Source organism: Dasypus novemcinctus, chromosome 10 (assembly GCF_030445035.2).
Source record: "Dasypus novemcinctus isolate mDasNov1 chromosome 10, mDasNov1.1.hap2, whole genome shotgun sequence".
Taxonomy (NCBI): domain Eukaryota; kingdom Metazoa; phylum Chordata; class Mammalia; order Cingulata; family Dasypodidae; genus Dasypus; species Dasypus novemcinctus.
The window spans coordinates 12,502,447-12,520,413 of record NC_080682.1 but is presented as its reverse complement, the minus strand read 5'-3'; the positions used below and the strand labels follow the sequence as shown (position 1 = coordinate 12,520,413).

Below are 17,967 nucleotides of genomic sequence, written 5' to 3'. Positions count from 1 at the left end.
CCTAAGTTGTGATTTAGAATTAATCACTGGAAATGAGTAATTCAGAAATCCAAGCACCTGGTCCTGTCTGAATTCAGCACACTTAATACCTATCAGTCTCCTTCCCAACCTAAGGAAATTTAATAAATATAAATCCTCACAGGAGTTTCATTTTGATCAGTACACCTCAAGTGAAACTGGGGTGCTTAAATAATTGCCCAGATGGCCTAGATAGATTTCAACCCAATTCTAGCCAATCCCAAGATCTCCAAGACAACATCTGGGTACCAAATAACTTTATTTGAAGGAATGGTACCAATGAAAGAACTTGGTAGACGTTGATACAACTTATAGAAAAGGTAAACCCAACACACATGCACTACTACCCTGTGGCTCTGGGGAAGCCAACAGAAGGTTTAGCTCTCATCACTGCTTCCCAGAGTGTGCTTGTCAAAGAGATACTCTGCCAAGCCAGAATCCGGGGCCCCCATCTTGCGCAGGTTGGTTACGTAGTCACCCAGTTCTTTGATGGACTTCACCTGCTCATTCAGGTAATGGGTCTCAATGAAGTCACACAACTAGAAAATAGAACAGGGGAGAAAGTTACTGGTAACCCTTTCCAATCCCTAAGGCAACTAATTGATTTCCCCCATATACTCCCCAGTTTCCAACACTCACATGGGGGTCATTTTTGTCAGTAGCCAGTTTGTGCAGTTCCAGTAGTGACTGATTCACCCTTTTTTCCAAGTGTAATGCACACTCCATTGCATTCAATCCGCTCTCCCAGTCATCTCGTTCTGGTTTCTGAATGAGAAGTATAGGTCAATCTACCATGCCCAGCAATTAGCCCACTTGATTGGACAGCAAGGGCCTAGCTTCTAAACCACAACACCTCAGCAAAAGGGACAACCAAGCTTCCCCCAACAACAGTTTCCAATTTAACATCCTTGCCTATAATTATATTAGCTTACATGGTAGGCTTGACTTAAAGGCATAAAAAAGGTCAAAGTTGAATGCATCCTTATTTTAGGGGGCAGCTGAACTGCTAGTCTATTTTTGACAGCTGAGCACTGCTAGCTAATCAGGAGGCCCAAATGATGCCCCTAGGATCATTTGCTCACCTTGATATCCTGAAGGAAGATTCTGCCGCCTCGTTGGTTCTGCAGCTTCATTAGTTTCTCAGCATGTTCCCTCTCCTCATGAGATTGGTGAAGAAAATATTTGGCAAAGTTCTTCAAAGCCACATCATCACGGTCAAAGTAGTAAGACTGAAAAGATAAGATGTGCATGTTAATTAGGGATTCCCAAAGGAAGGTAGCGATAACAGAATTGTAAGTCTAGTACCAACACATTACCAAAACACAGCAATCTGCTAAGATTAGGGCCACGAGTGCTCCTGAATGGAACCCAACAGCAATTGTTACTCTTAAAATACAAAGGTGAAGCTCATTTACATTTACTATTTTGGGGGACCGTTAGAATGTCATGGGATTTTTCCTTCAGCACAGGGAATCATAAAGACTCCCTATTAGTGCAGAAAAAGAATTGCACCCTGTATAGCAGATTGCTGGATTTCTAAAATTCAACGGCTATACAAAAGGTAACAGCTGAGGGCCAATGTTAACATATTACTGGAGAAAAAAAAAATTAAGACACTTGCTGTATTTAGGTGTTCCTTAAACAAAATGGCAGTCATAGAAATCCAGGCTTGTTTCCAATTCCCTTTGGTACACATCTGTTGTTGCATAATTTGTAATTATAAAGGCAGTTTGATCAAGACTCCCATCATAGGGCCTAAAACCAGGATTCTGGAAAACTGACTCCACCCTGCATGACATTTACCTCATGGAAAAATTTCTTGCCCAGTAAACCGTTGGTGAGCTTTTACAAAGAATTAAGCGTTCGATTAATGCGCCACAACCCTACTGTTAAAGACACCAAAAGAAGCCCTCAGGCGCAAGCGCGGGTTTTTAAGTAACTCGGTGATACCAGAACTGGAGATTTCTGGAGATATGCTTCAAATTCAAGTGGAACTTAGAGATAAGCAGAGCAGAGAGGGGTGGAGATGGCAGCTCCGAGACGCCGCGCACGGGAGATAAGCCACTTCGCACCAGGCCCCCAAGGTTGCCATTCGACACCGCTACCCAGCAGACCAAGACAAATGGAGGAGCCATACACGCGACTGGAGGCAGAGGGAGGGTCAGGAGGGCAAAAATCCACCTTCCTAACTAGGCTTGATTGCACAGGCTGCAAATCCCGCAATCCTGGGGTTTCTGGAAACCCGGCTCTCCTTCAGCAGCAGGAGGTGGGCAGTGGCGGCGCTTGCCTAGGAGGGAGCCCTCCTAGGGGACAGCCGGAAGGACGAAACGCCCAGAATCGATTTCTGCGCAACGCAAGTCCCGGGAGATCTCGAGCAGCCTCCATTTTCCCGAAGGGCGCACGGAGGCGGGAGACGGCCACAGCCCCGCCCCAGGGAGACCGCGCCCGGCCCGGCCCCGCGCCCGCCCGTCCTCACCATCGACAGGTAGACGTAAGAGGCGTAGAGCTCCAGGTTGATCTGGCGGTTGATGGCGGCCTCCGAGTCCTGGTTGTAGTTCTGGCGCACCTGCGACGGGGATGTGGTCGTCATGATGGGCGGTTGAGAAGCGGCGGCTGCGCGACACTGGACGGACGGTGACAAGCAGCTGGGGGTGGCTGGCCGACAGGGGCGAGCGCCGGGTTCCGTTCAAGCACTGTTGAAGCAGGAAACCACGGCGACTCTCCACGAAGACGTCTGGCGCTGACGGCGAAACCGCCGCCTCTTATATCTGCAGCGTGCGTCAGGCCCGCCCCGGCCAATCAGCGCCGCCCGCCCGCCTGCTGGGGCCCGCCCCTTCCGGTGGGCGCGCGAGCCCCGCCCCACCTGGGCGGGGGAGGGGAGGGAGGGGCGCCCCGAGCTGGGAGGCCTGGAAGGCCTGGGAGGCGGCTGCGGCCTCGGGAGGAGGGCGGTGCCGCGCGGGAGGCGCCCTGCGTGCCTGCGCGACCCGCTTAGTGGCTCGACGGGAAGACCTGGGGAGGGGTGGGAGGTCCTCTAATGCGCCCCGACCCCAGTGACCCCTGGGCCGCGGAACCGGTGGGAAACGGCCCTGGACCCCGGAGTGGTTGGGGCGATTCGCAGGTCCCAGACGGGCACCCGGGTACCCTTGGCCAAGAGCTTGTTTAAAAAATCAGGGCAGTATAGAAGCAGTTACCACACACCTCGAGGCAATTGCCTGATTTTGCAAGATGGGAAAATAGAAGGTGGCAATGTGGGCCTTTGCTGAGAGAATCAGAGGCTAGGTTGGGAAAGGCCTCGCTTTCTCTCGCTCAGAGACTAGGAAAGGCAAAATGAAGAAGGAGTGGGGCCCGGCGCCAGTTTCGGATCTGCGCGCGCCCTGATTCCTCCTGGCCGTCGTGTCCGCCTTTCGCTGAAAGCAAATATGGCTCCTTGTGCAGTTTAACAAAAGGCTGGGGCGGGCATTCGGTAAGGGAACCTTGGCAGGAGGCACCTGACTTTCTTTGGAAATAGCTGGTGGCTCTTAAAACTCAAAAATAGAACTCTGGGGTCAAAAAAAAGAAGCGACTTAAGCGATTTGAATTGGCTTCTAACCGGCCACATTCACAGGAACCTCAGGCCGAGGAGACCTTGCCAGAGGCCACCTGCTGGGGTTTTCCGTGGAGAGAGGCTGATGTGGCTGAATGGCGGGGTGACAGACTCAAGGGACCCTGGAGGGGCAGGGCCACGCGTATGACTTGCAGCTGTGTGGCAGAGTGGGTGGCAGTGAGCTTGTGGGTGGCAGGATTGGAGCTAGGACTTGGTTCCTGCCCCCTAGTCTGCTGGTTTTGAGGACCGCTGTTCTCAGCCTGTTCTTTCTGTGCGTGGAGGCATATCTAGACCCTTTTCTGGATACTCACAGACTTTCAGGTGGAACCTGGGCTTCCAAATCTTAAAGAGGAATGCCTCGAAGATATTAAAACAAGTTTGCTGATGGAATAATGGCAGTTGCTCTCTCTTGGGTCTTTACTGTATTCATCCCAAAAGGAACATAGACTAGTTTGAGGAAAAAATTTTAGTGGGGTCAGAGTTATAAAAAGAGGAAGCAGAAGACTGCTGTGAGATGTGGATGAGGGGTGCCTCACTCAATCAGGGAAGGTCATGCAGGCTTCCCTAAGACAGTGATACTTGAGTTTGGAGAAAATGTTAGTGAATTACAAGAAAAGGAGAGAATTAAAAGGCGTTGGGGAGAGAATCCCAAGCAGAGGAACAGCGTATGCAAAGGTATGGAAATACACGGCCAGTTCAAGGAACTTAAGAAAGTCTGTTGGCCTGAAGGGTAAAGTGTATGTTGGAGGATGATGCAAGTGTGGTCCAGGGGCAAGGTCAGGACGTCGTGTGCCATAAAAGGAGGTTAAACTTTATCCTGAAGACAACGTGGAGACACCAGGGGACTTCTAGCCAAGGAGACAGAGTAGTGGTTTGTTTTCAGAAATTTTACAATGAATCAGCAGATAATCTATTAGAATGAGAGTCCTCTGAAGTCACCAGATTCAAGGCTTCCCTACATAACAGGAACCTACACTTAGAAAAACATAATGAAAGGAAAAAAATGTCATTTACATAGGAACAAAAGCTTAAAATACCCTAGCATTAAGTAAACAGGGACTGTATGAAGAAAACTGTAAATGGTTCCTGCTAGACAGAAAAGGAAACTCACTGAAATGAAGAGACAGAATGTTCCTAGATGGGAAGCCTCCTTTTTCTGAAGATGTCATCTATCCCCAAATACACTTATAAACTCAAAGTAATTTCCATAAAGCTTCTTGGGACTTGACAAAATTGATTCTAAAGCTCATTTGTAAGAGTCAGTAGGTAGAATAGCTGATAAACATTTGGGAAAAGAAAGTTTTGAGGGTAGATTACAGTACTTACAAAAAAAGTACTGTAAATTATAACAAGCAGTGTGGCACAGGAACAGATGACTGGACAGATATAACAAGACAGTCCTACACACATATTTACGGGAATTTGTTATATGATAAAGTGGCCTTTCAAATTAGGGGAAAAAGACTGGGATCAACAAATAATGTCGAAACAATTGGTAGTCATTTGGAAGACAATGACTCACAGTATTTTAAAAATGTGTTCTAGGTAAAAAAAAACCTATAAAGGTGCAAGTAGAATATATAAAAGATTACTTTTTATAGTAGGGAGTGCTCTTCTGAGGCTATCTTAAATGGAGAGTTGGCAGATTTGACAACTTGAAATGCTGTAAGACAGAAGATACCATAAACAAAGTTAAAAGACAAATGGCAAATGGGGTTGGCAATATTTGTAGCTTGTTTAAGTGATGAAGGTTAATAAGCATAATATATTTTAGTATATGTAATTATTTAATGTAATGCATATGTAATATAATTATATATTGTATACATATAAATCACACCTTTTTGATTGTCTCTCCTGCTTCTGGAAGGCAGACATTGTTTCTGTCTTCTTCATCCCTGCACTCCCAGCATTTTGCAAGGTGCTGCTATTTGGTACTTGGTATTTGTTGAATGAATGAATGGATGGATGAGTGATTTTGTGTGGAGGATGGATCAAAGTCAAGTCAAGAAGGCTGGATACTAGTTGGGAGGCAACAGCCTTAATTCTCGGTGAGCAGAGACAGAAAGCAGATTTGAGAAACATGAGAAAACATGGACAGGATGAGGTGACTGATTGGACAACGTGGAGAGGGGCAAGAGAGGCTCCCGGAAACTGGGAGCACAGCAGGAAAGGCAGCTTTGGTGCAAGGCCGTTGGAGGTGGCCAGCTTTGTTTGGGGTTTGAGAACTTCCAGGCCATCCAGAGGGAGACAGGCAGCCTGAGGTTGGACTCCCAGGAGACAAGTCCTCCAGAAGCAGGATTCACAATTCAGTATTGGCTCCACGCTTGATTAAACACACAAGCCGCTACAGGGAGCCTCAGAGCAAAACGGGGGGGTGGGATGACTGTTTGTACTGTAGAAGGTCGCAAGAGAAGGCTGGGCTGGGAAGGATGGAAGGTAAGTCTTGTGTGTGTGTAGGCGCCCGTGCGGTCACTTGAACCTATTTGTCACCTGGAATGTGGACTTGGGGGAGGGGTGTCAGCATTGCCATCTCCAAGTCTCTAGATCCTTCCAAAGCTGAGCCTGGTCTTTGGACCTTTGTGGACTGGGAGCACACACCCCCGCCCCTCGGCTCCGCAGGACTTGGAGGAGGCGGGAGTTTGGCTGGCCTCCCAGCAGAGCCGCCTCGCAGGGCCAGGAGCGGGAGGGGCCGCGGGGGAGGAGAGAGGAGAACCAGCGGGTGGATTTCAGAGGAAGCGGGGCCCATCCAGGAACTGGAGGGGGCAGTGGTGGGGGTTTTGGTGGAAATTTGCTGCCCCACCATGACTCAGCACTCTACGGGTCCTGAGACTTGGGCTCCAAAAGTGCTTTGTCACCGAGGGGAGGGCAGAGGCCTGGGGGGCTGTGACTTCTCTCTGGTGAGAGGGAGGAAGAGCACCCTGCCGTTTCCTGCTGGGGCACTCTGGAGGCTGGGCGGGGGAGGAAAGGGATCGGGATGATCCAGCAGACCTCGGGCCATGCTTTGGGGGAAGGGAGATGTCTCTTTTCCCACCTCTTTCTTCCTTGGGGCCTTCCCCTCTTTCCTTCCTGGGATTGTTGCTTTGGGGCTCCAGTTTAGGCCTCCGGCTGGGAAATTCTAGCCACTCCTGGAGGTAACGGAGTAGGAGGAAGCCGAGGCCCACCGAAGGTAAACAAAGAACGTTACCGACAGAAACGAAAGCTGAAAACAAAAGGGACGTGGAAAATGGCGTGGTGGTTAAAAATGATGCCTTTGTTGCTGGAATGCCTATATGAAATCATGTCACATGAAAAAGCCAAGATAGGCCACGCAAGCTGATTACAGCAAGAAGAATCACAAGGCTGGAAATGTAAATAAGGATTGGGAAAGAATGGAGAGTGAAGCTTAAACTTAATAGCCAATATTTTAACTCTATGGGATTCCCCCTGAAGTTCAGTGTGCAGGAAAAATGCAGAAATTGGATTTGGGTACATTTCTGAATGATGCAATCATGATTTTGGAGAACTTGTCCTTGATGCATTTCTTTTCTGCTCTGTGTCTCCTTTTGTTGTGTCATCTTGCTGTGCCAGCTCTCTGCATGGGCCAGCACTCCTGCATGGGGCTGTACTCTGCATAGGCCAGCACTCCTTACAGGCCAGCACTCTGTGTGGGCCAGCTTGCCACACGGGCCCTGGGCATCAAACACTGGACCTCCTATGTAGTAAACGTGAGCCCAGTTGCTTGAGCCACATCTGCTTCTCTTGAAGTATTTCTTGAAAGCCCATGAGGCATTGTAGATGCAAAGGTTAGGCACCCAGGAGCCCTGACTTTCAGGTCAAGGTGTAGAGATAACCATGCCCTGGAATGTTGGCTGGTATACCCACTTCTGTAGGATAACTACGGCCACACTGCCTCTAGGAAGCCTTCCTAGATTCCCACAGAGCCCTGTACTCCCTGCCTCTACTGGAGACCACAATTCATGGCACCCTGACTGTTTGCTCTTCTGCCTTCCCACTGGGCTTTGAGCTCCCTTTGAACCACTGGGCTTTGAGCTCCCTGTGTCTCAAGACCCAAGCACAGCCTAGGGACATTTCCGTTCTAAGAGTTTGCAGCTCTGTAGCTCTCCTCTGGAATCATGCTCAGTGCAAGCTCTGGTTACTGCCTTCAGACTATGAGCCCCTGGAGGTCAAGGATCAGGTCTTCGATGGTCCCCTATTGGGTCTTTCCAGCAGAGTCTAGACCAATGTTCTGTACACATCAGATGCTCAGTTAAAGTACCCCAAGGGAACCGCTGGGTATCTGCCCACAACCTAGAAGTTTCCAAGAGTTCATCTGGCCTTTCTGAACGTTGGTAGCTGTATTTATTTACAGTACCTGGCAGAGCCAGTCTTCCCTATACCTCCATGGGTGCCCTGCCTTTGGATGCCCTCTTCACCGCAGTTCATGTTGCACCCATCACCTGGCATGCAGCCACCTGGCATGCCGACGTCCTCCAGTCCAGGCTCAGCAAAGGTGTGGGTAGGCAACAGCAGCCTGAGGGGTAAGGGGAGGAGAAGACTTGTGCTTTGTCAGGAGCTTCAAAGCCAGGGCCTTGGGCATCCTGGGACTGGCAGTGCTTCCTCAAGGGAATGAGGACTTGTGGTTTAGACAGTCACTTACTTTGGCTACCCCTGGGGAGGCCGTGCAAGCACTGTCCCTTATCTGCTTGGTGAAGGTTGAGGAGTTGAGGGAGAACACTTGAGCTAGGGTTCACGCTGCACTGGATCTGGGAGTGGAATCCCAGACTACCTTCCAGGGTCAAGCCAGAAGCTCTGTTAGTAATCTGAGATGGGGAGGTTGCCGGCAGGCAGGTGTGAAGGACAGCCTCAGGGACTGGCCAAGCAGGGAGTCAACACAACGAAGCAGCTGGAAGGAGCAACTAAATGACTATCCTGCTACCAATTAAGCCTGGGCCAAGACAGTTTGTCTGACTGGGCCACCAGACAGAGCATAAAGGTCAGCAAAGGAGAGTCCCGAGTGTCTTCTGAGAGGGCCCCAGCACTGGCGTGAAAGGGGCCTCTGCCAACCCCTGGCTGCTGCAGCGTCCCGCGCACCTTGGCTTCTGCCTGCACCACCACGGCAGCCTGGCCCCTCCCTAACTTTGCTCCCTCTCTGCCTGTCGCAGCTTCCTGCAGTTCTCTCCCAACTGCCTGGGGAGTAAAGAGGTTCCTAATGGATGCTGGTGAAGGTGGCACAGTGTTTATTGTGAATGTAATTAACATTCTGAGTTGTATACCTGAAAATGGTTGAAAGGGGGAATTTTAGGTTCTATATGTGCTGCCAAAATACAAAAAAAAAATTGTAACTTCTATGTGGCCCCCAAACCCTTCCCATCTGTTTGCCGCTCCCTCAGGTCCCGGGGCCTTCTCTCCAGCTCTTCCCATCACACCACGGGGCTGGGCACCGCTGGCCCCCTGCCCGATGCCTTCCCCTGGCCTTTTTGCCGGGAAGACTGCCCATCCTTCACCTCTCAGCTCAGATGTCCTCCCTGTGGCTTCCCTCGCTCCCCCACAGAGTTGGGAATTTCCATTCTGTGCCCTCCGCCTCTGGCTTTGACTTTCTCCAGCACCGAATGCTGTAATTACCTGGGGGTACCTGCCCTCCCGCTGGAAGGGAAGCTTCTGCCTTTCCCTTCCCCACCTCAGCAACCCCCAAGCGCCAGACTCTCAGGCTACCAGGTTTCACGTGGACCTAGCTCCTAGCCCACTCTGACTCACTTCTCCTGCTGTCAAGGGACAGCTCTCCCCACACCCCTTGTCGCCTCCTAGGTTTGTATTTTCCATCTCCCCTTGAGGAAGTCTAGCTCTTCCCACCTCCCGCATGGAGGGGTGCAGCGGATAAGCGAAGTCTTTCTGGGGTTTGAAGACTGATGAGAACTCAGCAAGGCGGTGGGGTCTGTGGGCAGTTGGGCCATGGGGATGGAGACGCCACGGTCGCGTGCCCCCTGCTCTGCAGACATGCCCTTGGCCTGCGTTTGTGGTCATGGAGTTTGTACAACTTTCATGGCTGTCACAAGGGGCCAGGGGAGGAAGTGTGGTGCAAGACTGTCTCGCCACCGAAATCACTGTGCTTCCTCATGACGAGACTAGAATATTCTGGACGTCGTCATCATTCCATAAACATAACTTGCCAGGCAGGATGCCAGAGGGGGGTTGTGGCTGGAGCTGAACACACCTCTGGGAAGTAGATAAGGCTGGCCACCTGAGCTGTAAGTGGAGCCTCCCTCTTACCAATGAGGAAACTAAAGGCCCAAGAGGTTAAGTGACTGCCCTGTCTAAAGTGACAGAACTGGTCAAAGGCAGGGCAGTCTGATTGTGGGGTGAATCTCAACACCTGGTGCCCTGATGCAACCGCTGCAATTCTGAAAATCAGCAGGTCTGATAGTAGATGACCGTTGACCACAAGGTGAAGAGGAAGACAATCCTGGCAACACCGATTGCCTGGGGACTTCTGAAACGTCCCTGGATGTGGGTGGACAGTTCCTGCAGACCCAAATCCCAAGTGGTGGCAAGTCCATACCCACCATTAACCAGCTTCAGGGTAGCTGACTTGGCAGCTGGCACTTTCAAAGTAGATCCTGTGATTCTACCTGCAGTGGTAACAGGTGAATTTCAAAATAAAGAAGTTGATTTCATCAGTGACTGGGGTCAGTTTGCTCGGTGAGGGCTTTGGGGTTCTTTGGAAGGCACTGTTGGGGACCGTGTGGCCAGGCTCAGGTATGGACGTGGTCCTCTCTCCCAAGCTTGGTGCTAGTGGCTGGTGGGCCTAGGTGATGGCCGGGAGGCAGAGCCCCTTGGCTGGTCAGTGGCATCCCTGAGCCAGGCGGGTCCAGGCCCATCTTGAGAACCAGGGGTACTTCTGGAGCACATTACTTACAGGGACCAAGGCTGGCTCCTCAGAGCTGCAGAGCGCCCATGGCCTGGAGGCCTCTCCTTAGACACAGATGGATGCTGTCTGGTTAGGAGCTGCAGGTCATGCCTCCCCTGAGGTTCAGTGCCCCGCATTTCCTGGGTGGGATCTGAGAGCCCTGCACAATCCCCAAAGGAGCTTCTGGGTCCCTGATGCGGAAGCTGACAACGCAGCAGGGAGCAGAGCATGACTTATCTCCCCAATGGGACAATACCAGCTCCTGGGCAAGCAAAGCCCACCCTTAGCTCTCTTAGCTGAAGACTCGCCCACCTTTCTGACAGCTTGTGGTCTTAGATAAATGCAGTGAGGCCTGCACCTGGAGTCAGAGCCTCGAGAGCTGTCCAAGGAAAGGGTGATTTATTTGCTATTTCCATTCCCATCTTTCTGGTTCTTTCTGCATGGTGAATTCTAACCCTCCAACCCCCCTTTCCAACATCCCTGCCTCTTATAATTCTCTGGAATCAGAATTAAGGACTTCTAATTGTGTGTGTGTATGTTTGCTCATTTGCCCAGCTATCCTTTCAATATTTTGCGTGTATATGTGGAGGTGGCGGAGGTGGGGGCAGGAAAACAAATATTTTGCTTTGTTCTGCAGTTGGGTATTACTCTGAGATCCACACCTATTGCCCAACATCTACCCTGCTTCTGGGTACTGGGTTACTGCATGCAGATTTTCTTCTGGGGAAGCTCTCCCCCTACCTCTTCCATGTGCTTTGGTTGGAGCTGCCCCCAACCCCAGGTCCAGGGATAAGCATGTCTTCTGTTACTTGCAACAAAATTTTCAACCAACTTACCTTTCAAATCATCTAAATGGCAACTGGTTGCTCCATAGGTCATAGAATTTTCAAGCGAGGAAGGAACCTTTGAAACTATCTAATCTGATACTTTCTCTCAGTCATTCAACTAACATTTTGAAATGCCAGCTCTCTACCAGGCCCTGGGCTAGACGAGGAAGGTGAGGCCCCGGGGGATGTGGCTGAGCTAAGGACCAGCACCCATTTTTTTCCTCTGCTTCGTGAGATTAAATTCTTCAGGGAGTGTAACATAGAGTTGTGTGAGCATGAAAAAGCATTAGAGACTACATGCCACACAGTTAACGTTGGTTTCCTGGGCAAGGCAGAACTGGTGAAGGTTGCAGAGAAAGGGAGAGAGGAAGAGAAAGGAAGGGCGAGCAAAAATAGTGCCAACAATGCGTGGAACTTTTCATGTGAAAATTAGATATATGTGATATTTGCCCAACTTCCTTTGCATGTGGAGAGAATGCCTTAGAAGGGAACACTTTACCAAACTATTCATTTAGCAAATATCTATCAAGTGACGACGGTGCTGAGCGCCAGGCCAGCCACAGTGGTGAGTAAGACAGTGTTCACCCTCAGGCGCGCAAAGCGTGTTGGAATGCACGTTCCCCGTAAATGTCAGTAATAACCATCTTGCCTGCCACGCCTGCCCCCTCCAAGAGTACTTTGGGTACTTCTGGCCCAGACATCCACCTTGCCTCATAGAGCCCAGAGTGGGCAAGCAGCAGGGTGGGCCTGCCTGAACACTGTCCCTAACTGATGGGAACACATGACAAAGGCCCTGCGGCTCTAACCAGGAGTCAGACCAAGGGAAAAGAGAGTTGGAAAGCCTCTCATTAGGGAACGCTCTTGGTGCTGCAAGCCTCACGGCTCAGCTCACCTCGGCTTTCAGGGCAGTTGCTACTCAGCAGCCGCTCCTGGGTGCCAGGCACCTTTGCCTGACAGGTGGCAAAGCAGGCCTGTGCTGCGTGCTCCCCCGTTCCTGGCGTCCCCCCCTCCCAGCTGGCCCCATTAGCCTCTGTTTCATCCACACCAGTCTCTGTAGTGTCCCACGGGTCCTCTGTGGTCTCACCTCTGTCCCTCTGCTTAATCTTCTGTCCCCAAAGCTGTCCCCCTTCTGTCTACTAGAGACATACCCACTCTCCAAACTGTAGTTGGAATGCTGCCTCTGCCACGGAGGCTTCCCTGATGGGGCATTAGCTTTCCTTGCATCAACAGTAGGTGCTTGTGCCATTGCATCATCCTCTCCCATGGCCACGAGGAGTTGGGGGCTCTGAGGACACCGGGACTTGTCTTCATCTCAGCTCCTAGTTCACAGGCCTTGGGCCCTGGCATGCAGCACGGCCTCTTTCAGACTCTGACTAAGTGTGACAGCTGTGGTGAAAGGAGGCGTCCTGGCCCAGAAGGGACCTTCGGTCCCTGAGCTACGTTGTTCTTTGCACTTACCCAAGGGTGAGGGGGGCCCCTCCTGTGGTTTCCTCTTAGGAGCTCTGAATGGGAACCTTGGGTCTCCAGTGTTTGTCTCAAAGGACTGCCAGCTCGGTCAGGCCTTTAACTGAAAACACCTGTATTTCTGGGTAAGTGGCTCATGGACCGAAGCTCTACCCAGCTGGATGGGTTACACTCAGTGCCTTTTCTTAAAATGAACACAATAATAATAATAACGTACTTATAAGAATGACTAATTCTTTTTTTTTTAATTAATTAATTTATTTCTCTCCCCCCCATCCACCCCGGTTGTCTGTTCTCTGTGTCTATTTTCTACATCTTCTTTGTCCGCTTCTGTTGTTGTCAGTGGCACAGGAATCTGTGTTTCTTTTTGTTGTGTCATCTTGTTGTGTCAGCTCTCCATGTGTGCGGCACCATTCCTGGACAGGCTGCACTTTCTTTGGCGCCGGGCGGCTCTCCTTACGGTGTGCACTCCTTGCGCGTGGGGCTTCCCTACGCGGGGGGCACCCCCGCGTGGCAGGGCACTCCTTGTGAGCATCAGCACTGTGCATGGGCCAGCTCCACATGGGTCAAGGAGGCCCAGGGTTTGAACTGCGGACCTCCCAAGTGGTAGACGGATGCCCTAACCACTGCGCCAAGTCTGCTTCCCACTAATTCTTAATAATAACAGCTAATACCTATTGAATCCTTACTATACATGCCAAAGATACTTACTATAGATGTCAAAGATGTGGAAACTGAGGCATGGATTTACAAAGTATCCAGGCCAAGGACACCAAGCTAGTAAGTGTCAGTGGCTGGTTCAGAATCCAGAGGGAGATACAGAGATGTTCTTCTACTACAAGGAATTAAAACGTATGGTGATACATGGGGGAAATACAGCTAATGTAGCTTATAGACTATAGTTAACAATATTGTAATATTTTTGTAACAAAAGCAAAGAAAGAAATAATGCTAAAGGTAAAAAAAAGAATAGGGGTTTAGTTTTATGATAGATGAATATGACTAAGCATTTTTTTTGCTTCCCCATTTTCTTCATTAACAAGGAGACCTTGATTATGTCATTTAACTAATCTGCATTCATCTGTGCATCTTTCACTGGAGGAACAATTGAGTTTGGTTTGAGGATTAGATGAGATAAAAATGCCTGGACAGAACTGTGTTGAAATAATGCTTCCATAATTTGTTAAGTTGCCTTTTGTCTGTTACTTCATTTTTTGAATTTGAAATAAAGTTTGAATAATAACAAAAAAAACTCAAGCCCACACTCTTAACCATTTTTCATCCCCACCGACAACCACCCATGTGGTGGGAAACTGGCTTACCTAGTCCCTATTTGTTGCACTTGTCCCCAGTTATTGTAAACGTTGCTGTGCTGATGAGGAACAGGTGCTTTGGAGTTCCTAATAAATACGATGTGGAAACTAGGGTTGAGGCTGTCAGTTCCAGAAGCTGTGAGTGCCCTGGTCCCATCTTTATTTCCTCTCTTGTGTCTCTCTCTCTGTCCTTTATTTTTGTAAGTTCTATGTTGCCTTCCTTTGAGCCAACCTTTCGCTGATCTGATCTCAGCAGCCGGCACCCACCGTGTAGCATGAAGGGAAGAAGGATCGCCTTGAGTGAAACTAAAGCAGAGTTCCGAGTGGTGTGCAAAGCCTTCAAAGACCCCGAGGGTTTGCTTGTATTTCCCCAGGAGACAGAAAATGTCCTGTGTGGGTATCAGCTCTTTGGATAAAGTCATACCACGAATGCCAAGAGACGACAAAAGTTCCTGTGGAACTCAGAACCTCTGGTCATGCAGATGGAGAAACGTGCAGCTGGAAACTGCACGGCTGGGTCTCATTCCAAAGCCTACAGTGGCTTTACTTCAAAGTGTCTAAACTACAGAGCTCGTTCAAGCATGGCATCATAAAGCAAGTATGACTTGGGGACAGAAAGAGATTAAGAAGGAAATTGAGAGGAGGAAAACTGGAAAAGAAATGTTGAATTATAAAAGGAAGCAATGAAGAAATTCTAGATTAGTAGATTTTGAACTGCTCTTGTGTTTGTTCAATGTCAGTGCATGTGAAAAAGAAAGAGAAAAGGGAGGAAAAAAAGAAAAAGGAAGGAAAAAAGAAAAAGAGGGACAGAAAAAGGAAGGAAAAAAGAAAAAGAGAGACAGATAAAGGAAGAAAGGAAGGAAAAAGAGAAGAAGGAAGGATAAAATAAAAGATGTAAAAGTTAAGTGAATATCGAAAAAGGTAAAAAGTTAGTGGGAATGCTAACTGAAATGTTATAAGGTGTATTTTTAAAATGGTTAATATGGAGATGTGCAGGATAGAACTAGTATGCATATAGCAAGTTGTAAAAGTATTGTGATAATATTCAGTAAGATAATGTGTTTTATATAAGTAAAACAAGCCTGAATGAATACAAAAAGTGCAAAAACTGTGAAAAGTTCAGCAATGGACTCTTGAGTTCTTCAAGGCTTTCTGCCCTGGCCTCATGGCAATGAATCTGGCTGCATAGAAGAAACCAGTGGCAGTGACCCTGCTAAGAAACATCAGAGACAATGGTATTTTAAGGGCCTGGAAAAGGCAAACAATTGGGGACAAGTGCAACAAATAGGGAATAGGTAAGCCAGTTTCCCAAAACACACCCAGACCAGAGGACCCTCTGCTCTAGCCTGTCCTTGGTGGATCACTCCATCGTTTGCCCAGGACCAGGCGTGGGGTCTCCCAAGCAGCGGGATGCGGGAATGGAGTTGGGGGATTCTGTCCAGGTTACTCCTAGGAGGGCACGGAAGGAATGAGAGGAAGAAACAAAACGCTGCATGCAGCGGCACTGTCTGGCTGGGGAATCGGTCCTCGGCAACTGCCCCCCCTTCCCAAGCTCAGCGTCCTACACACCCGCACTGCTCTTTGACACAGCCGAGGAGGGGGATGTTTTAGAAAAGTTCCCAGATTCCAGATCAGCTCTCATCACTGTCACCAGAAGATCAGGGAGCAGAGTGCAATGACCTCTAGGCCAGCCTCTATGAAGGTACTCTGGAGAAAAAGCCACGGTTTCAGAAGCTGGGCCCTGAGAATGAGGGATGGATGTGAGAGCTGGGAGGTCTCACACAGCCAGGATGACTTTGGCTTCAAGCACCAAAAAACAACTCACACTAGCTTAAGTAACAAAGGGGGTGTACTGGCCCGTGTAACTGAAAAGTCCAGAGCATGCAGCCTTCAGGCATGGTTCCATCAGGGCTCTGGCCCCATTTCTATAGGATTTTCTTTCTTCCCCCTCCACGGCTTCATCCTCAGACTATCTTCCATCGGCATGCAGGGTTGCGGCCTCCTCCTGCTTCCGGGGGTAGAGTTGAAGCCCCGCTCCCCACCCACCCCCACTCTCATCTCACAAGCATTGCCCAAAGGTTCTGAGCTTTGTCTAACTGGATCTCACTTGCACCATTGCTGCTCCTTTGGCTTCTCAGATTCTAAATGGCTGTTTGAGGAAACCAAGGAGGTAGAGTGGGTGAGCACTTCTAAATGGCATTTGAGCCCCAGGGCTCACTAGAGACAGTGAAACTTTCTGCCGGGTGCTCTCTGCTCTGACTTGCAGGTATGGGATTTTACTGAATAATCCAATTATCTCAGGGGCCAGGACACAGGAGCTGGGACACCAGCCCCGTGCCCTTCAGAGTTCAGTACTGCTTGTCAAGCACATCAAAACATGCCCACATCCCACATCCTATATAATCAGAAAAAACTGAGTTGAATAGGTGAGGAGGTCGGTTTGTGAACTTTCACTTTCATTGATTTTGCTGTTTTCTTTTCATACTTAGGAGTCAACACATTTCTTGGGCCCATGCAAAGCTCAGGGGCCCTGGGCCTGGGCCTGTCATACCTAAGGGAGTGACCAGCCTGTTTGAGGTCAGTGATAGAGATTAGTGCCTGTGCTCCCAATCCCAGCCCTTGAACTAGCCGAGTGACCTTGGGCAAGTTGCCAGCCTCTCTGGACCCTTGTCACCTGGAGGTAAGGATACCTGCTCTTCTTCCCAGCAGGCTAACTTCCCCGAAGGAGCATTCCTTCTGGCTGCTGAGAGTCTTGCTGTAGCTGAGTTTTGCTGGGGAGCCAAGTAAACCTGATTCCCTTGGGAGTCTGTTCAGCAGCGGTTTGTTGACCACCCACAAGCTGGAGGCAAGTTCTGAAGAGGCGGAGCTCGCTGAGACCCGGCTTCGGTATTCACAGTGGTCCAGGCCGAGGAACGTGTCATCCGCAGAGACGTGTGATCAGAGCCACAGTAGGCTTCAGGCGAGTGGGCTGAGGGCGCGAGAGGGCCTGGGAAGAGCTGCCCTTCCTTGGCGACGGAAGAGGAAATACCCACCCCCTTGTCAATTCAGCAGTGATTCGGGAAGAGGCCTGGGATGCAGAGGTGATGTAGGACCCTCTCTTAGTCCCAGTGAGGCAGGCCAATAAGGTAGGGAATTAATAGACGGATCTGGAACCTGACAGTCTGTGTGGACATCAGAAACCCCAAGATGGCTGCTGGAGACCCCCACCTCTGGGATTCTGCGATCCAGACCAAAGACGTCTTCCTGGGAACAAGGAAAAGCCCGGATGTTCTCTAGAAACTTGATCATTGGGTCCTCACCAAGGAATTGAGGGGTGGGGTAATCAATCCAAACAGCAAACTGCTGAAACCCCCTCCCCTGCCATTGACAAAGGTGTGGGCTAATTAGCAATTTAAAAGCAAACCCCAAGGTTTGAGTATGCTCTTCTCTCACCCTGCGTTCTCATCTCTGGACTGGTCCTCCCCTCTGCGCAATGCTGTTGCCATTTTTCCTCTGCCACGTAGTCACGCAAGTAACCCTGGGACTTAAAATCTATAATGGGGAATTGTAGCTTGTAAATTAGCCCTCCTCACCCCTTTTTTATCCCCTTCCTCAGTACCTGGGACCCCTGCTCTGTTCTTTTCTGTTCTTTTCTTCCATTTCTCTTCCCTCCCTACCTGAATAAATTACTGGCCTAACTCACCCAGCGTGCTCTTGAAATTCATTTCTGCAGCATAGCCAAGAACCTAGATAGAATCCGGTAACACCAGTGCGGGGACCTCCTGCTTTCTTGGCTTTGCCCATCACGGCTCTTCTGGTCCATCCAGGCGCCCAGTGTCTGGGCCTGGCCAGGGGCAGCACAGCACGGCTCTGCTGCTGCCAGAGGCTGGGTCCTTG

General features: G+C 49.8%; 1 protein-coding gene across 1 annotated transcript; it reads right to left on the bottom strand.

Annotated features, from left to right (window-relative positions):
* Nucleotides 1-258: 258 nt before the first annotated feature.
* FTH1 (ferritin heavy chain 1) lies at nucleotides 259-2,774 on the bottom strand. Its single transcript, XM_004483045.5, has 4 exons — nucleotides 2,495-2,774; nucleotides 1,101-1,247; nucleotides 658-783; nucleotides 259-557 (listed from the first exon to the last, which is right to left on the bottom strand). The coding sequence occupies exons 1-4, from the start codon at nucleotides 2,606-2,608 to the stop codon at nucleotides 396-398; spliced, it is 549 nt and encodes a 182-aa protein (XP_004483102.1). The 5' UTR covers nucleotides 2,609-2,774; the 3' UTR covers nucleotides 259-395.
* Nucleotides 2,775-17,967: the final 15,193 nt, after the last annotated feature.